The sequence below is a fragment of the Diaphorina citri genome, unplaced genomic scaffold (genome assembly GCF_000475195.1).
Source record: "Diaphorina citri unplaced genomic scaffold, Diaci psyllid genome assembly version 1.1 scaffold540, whole genome shotgun sequence".
In the NCBI taxonomy this organism is placed as follows: domain Eukaryota; kingdom Metazoa; phylum Arthropoda; class Insecta; order Hemiptera; family Psyllidae; genus Diaphorina; species Diaphorina citri.
In genome coordinates, this window is record NW_007377974.1 from 43,322 (window position 1) to 49,826 (window position 6,505).

A 6,505-nucleotide genomic window follows, 5' to 3' on the forward strand; every position below is an offset into this window, starting at 1 on the left:
TTTTTTTTTTTTTTTTGCATTGGTTTGGCACTAAGCCTCGACCATACAGCCATCTATGATTTGATTAATTTTAATTTGTGTTAACTCATGAAACCATATAAAAAATAAAATAAAAAAATGATTGAACAAACAATAAAACAAACAAAAAATCAATTCTTACCTTCTCCAACTCTCTCTTATTCTCCTCCATCTTCCTCCGGTTCTGTTCCTGTAGCTCTGTCTCACTCACTCCTGTCAGTCCCTCCTTGTCTAACTTCTTACTCCATACAAAGTTTGTGAGGAGATTGCTATCACCGAAAGGGTTATCCGAGTTGGTATAATGCATGTAGTCATTGTCCCAGCCCATCTGTTCCTTTCGCTTCCTGGTGACACAAGATAAACAGGAGAAATAATCAAAGTTGTTGAGTCAATTGTAGGTAGGAAAAATGCAAAAGAGAAAACCTCTTTTAACAAAATTATTAGGTATTTAAAGCCTAGGCACTTAAAAAAAAAAAAAAAAAAAAAAAAAAAAAAAAAAAAAAAAAAAAAAAAAAACATTCACAAAGCTGTATTCTGATTTCTGAAACTCAAAGACCAGCTTTTATTAATATTAAATTCCATTTTTCACACATGGCCTTGCTCCTTAGCGTCTAAATAAATAAATAAAAATTCCATTTTACACCTTGGTATTTTAGCCAATGTTTGTGTCCTAAATGCCATACTTATGTGTTCCATCATGCTATTTACTGAGCTATTAATAAGTTCTTAGAATAGTCTTTACCTTTCTTTGGCTTCCTTTTTAAGTAACCTTCGTAGGCGTTTTTCCTCAGGGGTCTCTGTAGCTTTCACCAACTCCTTCATTTTCTTCTTCTCTCTTACTTTCCGTTCCCTCTCCTCAGCCAGTTGTTTCAAGAGTCTGAGCTCTTTCTCAGAATCTGCAGAACTTTCTGATGAAGATGATGAGGAGGAAGAGGAGGAGCTGAAAGATAGCAGACGTGGGATTATGAATAATGAATAATAAATTAATTACTGAAGGAAGGAGCTAATAAATAAGTTAACCAAGTAAGACCAAAAACTTTTTTTCCTTCCATTTTTTTTCTTTTTTTAATGTAAAAGCACAAAAATAATTCTGCTTCAAATATTTTTGCTAAACTAAACAAAAGAGCATCTTCTTGACAATCTATTTTATCAGTTTCAACACGTATACCTAGTGTCTAGCCATCTGGAGGCAAAATCTATTGACACGTGTTTTCCAGCAGGGAAAAAAGTATATGTAACACCAGGACTTGTAAATAAATAATTCATGTAGGTATTCATGTCATCTGATAGTTTCATCTGTCCATACACTGTAGGTTTTGAGTCAGCTATGTGTGATGCATTAATTTAGGGTGTATCATGACTTGAAAAAAGTCTTGAAAAACCCTATGTATGATTTCTTTAGGAAATAACACCCATAGACCTAAATACTTACTGTCTATGCTTGGAACTCTTTGAATGTTTTCTTGAAGATGAGTGTGACTTTTTCCTTGACTGGTGACTACTGGATGCCCTGGAAGTTTTATCCTCTCTTGATTTCTGTTCCTCATGTCTTCTATATTCTTCACGTTTTCTACTAGGCTCTTCATCATACCTTGACAATGCATCATGCCTTCTATGTGATGAGGAAGATTCAGTATATTTACTCCGCTCATCTTGGTGGTACCGATCAGAACTAGAATGATGATCTCGTGAGCTTGACTTGCTCTCCTTGTGTTTTGAACTGTGATCTGAAGATCTGGAATAAGGAGATGAAATTGGTAATATGCCTATCAATTGATTAATTTATTGCTTTTTTTTTCAAATAAAAAGTGGTGCTTGTGCAGAAGTGACGTCCGTGGAATATTGCTACCAAAGAAACTGGCACAAACAAGCAGTGACCCTGGTTATTATAGGGTTAGATTAAACACAAGAAGGAGTTTTTACAATTAGAGCAGTGATTAGTGTTATTATAGGGTTAGGTTAAATACAAAAAGGAGCTTTTCTTTTCCACGGACGTGACTTCTGCATAAAGCAACAGATTTTACAACCCCAGGTAAGGACTTTATTAAAGAATTACCTGTAGGAATGCTCACTTCTACCCATTTCTGAGCTTTTGGACAAGGGACCTCTGAAGTGGAATGAGTTGAATCACACCATCACTATACTATTCCTGACAAATCTGCAAACAACTAGAACTGAAATACAGACGAAATTCACTTTCTAAGCAGATTTTTTGCCAATTTCAATTAAAATTTAACACAAAATCACAAATTTGTCATTTTTTGAACGTTTAGATTTTTTTTGAACTTTTTCAAATATTTCGCGGCAGCAGCTGTTTGAGACACAAAACACCCGAGAATCCACTGCACTGCAACCTCCGTGACGGTAAAATTTTTTTAGGTTATGTTTACATTTGCATTTTCCAGTTTTTCCAGTTTTTTTGGATTTTCCATTTTCCAACCGAAAGCCGAAAAGAAGACAAGATTTTTCATCTGGATAAGTAGTTTTTCGTTTTGTTTTATGTTTAATTGTTAATATTTCCCTTCTATCTATGTTTAATTGAGTCCAGAAGTCACCAGCATTCATGGCGTCCTCTGCGGTGCAGGCGCCTGCTTTACAAAAGCTCCTGACTGATGAAGAGTACCAAAGCTTACCATCTCAGATATGTACCAAGATCAGCCAGGCTCTACAGGACCAAGCAGATGAGTGTTCCTGTCTACTGACACTGCACGAGTCAGAGAAACAGAAGAATGGTGAGTGAAAAATATTTGTGTGTTTGAGTCAACAAGTGTTTGTGATCTCACATCAGATAAATTCAGAAACACCTCTGATAGTTTTTCCATAAGTGATTTCTCACTACAATGCATAGACAGATATGTACTGCCTATCAATTTTGCTGTGCGAGAAGTATAAAGTGAGTAGTTATTCATAGAATGCTCATAGGATAGGTATATTTCTGGGCCCTTACTAAAGCTACTAAGGTTTTGATTTGTGAAGGTACCTTCTCAGGACATTTTCCATTTCTTTCTTACTAATATTGTATTCTATTTGTTTCAGGTAATGATAATAATTGATAGTGCTTATATAATACTGCTCAAATTCCATCAAGGTATATTACAGTAGAACCTCGATTATATCAACTCCAAAAATCGGGGTTTTTTCAATATCTTTCAAGGAAATCCTACTCTATCAGAGATCATTGAAAGTGTTCAAATAATGAGACTAATGACGAAGAAAACAATAATTATCGAAGATGTGTTTTTTGTAATTTTATTTAATTTAAAAATAAAAGGGTATTTCTTCCTTATTTTGTTCTTTTGTACCACTAAATTTGGCCCTATTTTCATCGTTTTTTACGGAATTTCGATTATATCAACTTTTATACAGAACCTCGATAATATCAACTACCCTCGGTCCCAATTAGTTGATAATTATAATCTACACCCAGAGACCTCGATTATATCAACTCTCTATTATATCAACTCCAAAGGTCCCAATTAGTTGATATAATCGAGGTTCTTTGTTTCAGGTGACCTGATTACTGGTTTAAGAAATGACATTGAAACAACAAAAGCAGAGCTGAGTGATGCTCAACAGAAACTTGTTACCTTGTCCGAGGAAAACAAAAACCTCTTGGCCAGACTTGATACTACTCAGAAGACTTTGGAACATGTGGAAAATGCCAAGAGAATGTAAGTTCAACCATGCTCAATCATCAATCAACTGATGTTGACTGAACTCTCCACATTGCCTGAACAGCATGCAATTACCTTGTTGATCTATGGTTGGTTGAACACAGCTCTAAGTCTTTACAAATCAAACAGGCCTTCTAGGAGCTGAAAAAAATATTGGTAAAATCCATAGTAACTCTGTAGATGAGCTTGGAAAAATACCTATACCACTTCTAAATCTGTCCCAAAAATATATTTACTGCTATTAACTTACACAATAAATTTCTTTTAATTTATTTCAGACTTGAGAAATCTCTTGATGAGATCCGCCACCAGAGAGACACAAGTACATTCAGTGCAAATGCTTTACAATCTCAGTTGGACTTTAAGGAAACTCAACTGACCCAGTTGAAGTTGGACATGGAACATTTACGCTCGGAATTAGACAATGCTGTTCAGAGTAAATTCCAAGCTTTGGTCAACCAAGATGAGGTGGAGATCAAATCCAAGGAGTTACAACTGAAGGAAGCACAACTGGACAAGGATAAAGCTCGCATGCAGAAACAGATTGATATGCTTAATGTGAGTGAGGAACCTGAGTTGTATAGCATGGCCACACTTGCTGCCATGGGCCACTTTTGTATATTCAATGGTTACTAGGTATCTGAAAGAGGGCCCCTCTGTCATTGTTAAACATCACACATAAATATCAGTTAAAATAATGGACTGCCAACTGAGATTCTGGACATTATTCAAACATAAGTTTCAATGGTTACTAGGTATCTAAAAGAAGACCCCTCTGTCATTGTTAAACATCACACATAAATATCAGTTAAAATAATGGACTGCCAACTGAGATTCTGGACATTATTCAAACATAAGTCCGAGGACATAAACTGTAGGTACTGAGTATACCATTGTTAATTACTAATTTTCAGGTGGAACTTGACAAGAGAAATACTGACACCATTGAACTCCGCAAGGAATCAAACAAGACTTTCCTTGAGCTACAAAACAAGCTGGAGCTACGCACTACTCAGCTGAGTGCTGTACAAGAGAAATATGACAGACTGGAACAGGTATTCAAGGAAGTTGAGAAGGAATCAAATGAGCTCCGAGATAAACTAACGGGACAAGCACAAGATGAAATTGACTATCGTGTACATCTCGAAGCACAACTCAATGCTCAGAAAGCATTTGTACAGGCTCACAAGGGTAAGTTAAGAGGCAGAGAGTGCCTCGTTTCCCCCCCTCTTTTTGTCACATATTACAAATTCTCAAATTTTTCCATACCTATAATGGAAGTTCCATTTTTCATAGGCACATTTAGTTACCAAGCCTTTAATTATTTATCAGTGTATTCAAGCACTCCCCTAGTGAACAACAGAGTGTTTGATTAATTCCAACCAAAGTATTCAACTTTGTCCTCAATATAATTTGAGAAATTGACCATAACAATAGTAATAGCCTACCTTCTTCTAAAGAAAATTGACCTTTTAGTCCTGTTAGAGTACTGTTGATATTTTAATTCCTAACCAATCCTAATTGAGATTCCAAATGGTATTTTCACAGAGGCCCTGGATGCTACCAAGAGCAAATGTATTGACATGGAGACTACTATTGTTGAACTGAAGACCAGTCTGGATGCTCAGAACAGCAAGCAAGTCGCTCTGGAAGCAGAGAATGAAGAACTCAAGAGAGAACTACAAGCCAGAGTAGATCATTTCAATGAACAGATGAAAGCGGCCGATGAAATGCTGTTTGCTACCAAGACAGGTGAGTTATCCTGGTAAACTGGAGACTAATCAAGTTAGCTTGCTTGGACCTGCTTTCTAAGCGGTAGGTTGCAGGTTTAATTCCTGCCCGAGGCAAACTTTATCCTAAACACACAAGGTTCATTCTCAAAACAGCTAGCTTTCTCCTATCCTCTCTTGCTTTCGGAACGACAAGACCTCCGTTGTTTACAATTCTCTCTTTCTAAACTCTTTTTTTTTTTTTTTTTTACTTGGGGGAAAAATAGTTTTCTTAAGTAAGCCGGATTTTGACAAAGTCTGAGATGCAAGCCATTTGTTTCCACAGGCTATGTACGTAGTGACTTTAGTTGATTGGTGATGTATCTAAAGGTATAATTGTCTCTATTCTTTTTTTTAATTTAAACAGGTCTTAATTATTGTTCCATAAAATGTAATGTTATTACCAATCAAATATATAGGACCTTGTTTAGACTGCGAGAGTAAAGGGACTTTTCAGTCCTATGCTGGTAGTATAAACAAGGTATATTCTATTCTATTCTCTTCCCACAGAAAACCTGGACAAGAGTCTGGAAACTCTCTCCCCGTATGCTATGGAAGTCAGCAGACGTCTCCGCAAAGGTCTCACCTATACAGATATTGTCAAGCTGTATGCAGACGCTACAGAGGAACTGGTTACTAAACAAGCAGTGATTGACTCACTCCAGGCAGACATGGCTAGGATTATGGATGAACTCAAGGAGGTGGCTCCTAAGTATGTTGGAAACTCCCTTCATACATCTAGAAACCAAACTACTTAGCCAGCCTAGTTAGCTTGGAGGTTAACGCGTCTGCCTTGTATGTGCTAGGTCGTGGATTCAATTCCCGCCCGGGGCGGATTTTATTATCAACAGATAATGATAATGTTTCTTCTTGGAACAGCTGGCTTTCTGCTATCCTGTCTTCCTTCTCTCTTCATTTTCGGGGCTATTTGACCTTATCAGTTACAGTTCCCTCTATCCAACCTCTTTTTTTTTTTTTTTTTTTTTATTTAGTCCTTTTTCTCTCTCCTTATTTCCACTCTCAACCGGAAAAAAACCGGTTTAA

The 6,505-nt window shown here is 36.5% G+C and overlaps 2 protein-coding genes across 2 annotated transcripts in view; one reads left to right on the forward strand and one right to left on the reverse strand.

The window, feature by feature from the left end:
- The window catches only part of LOC103509881 (cactin), a 32,527-nt gene extending 30,236 nt beyond the window's left edge, over nt 1-2,291 (reverse strand). The window contains exons 1-4 of the mRNA XM_008474513.3: nt 2,075-2,291; nt 1,451-1,753; nt 761-958; nt 161-362 (exon numbers count right to left, since the gene is read on the reverse strand). Coding sequence (XP_008472735.1) covers nt 161-362; nt 761-958; nt 1,451-1,753; nt 2,075-2,100 — 729 coding nt within the window. The 5' untranslated portion in view covers nt 2,101-2,291. The remainder of the gene's footprint in view (nt 1-160; nt 363-760; nt 959-1,450; nt 1,754-2,074) is intronic.
- Nucleotides 2,292-2,435: 144 nt separating this feature from the next.
- On the forward strand, nt 2,436-6,219 carry LOC103509882 (sporulation-specific protein 15-like). Its single transcript, XM_008474514.3, has 6 exons — nt 2,436-2,750; nt 3,527-3,689; nt 3,971-4,250; nt 4,607-4,883; nt 5,241-5,444; nt 5,972-6,219. Exons 1-6 carry the CDS (start codon nt 2,582-2,584, stop codon nt 6,217-6,219), a joined length of 1,341 nt encoding a protein of 446 aa, XP_008472736.1. The 5' UTR covers nt 2,436-2,581.
- The last annotated feature ends 286 nt before the right edge of the window (nt 6,220-6,505 follow it).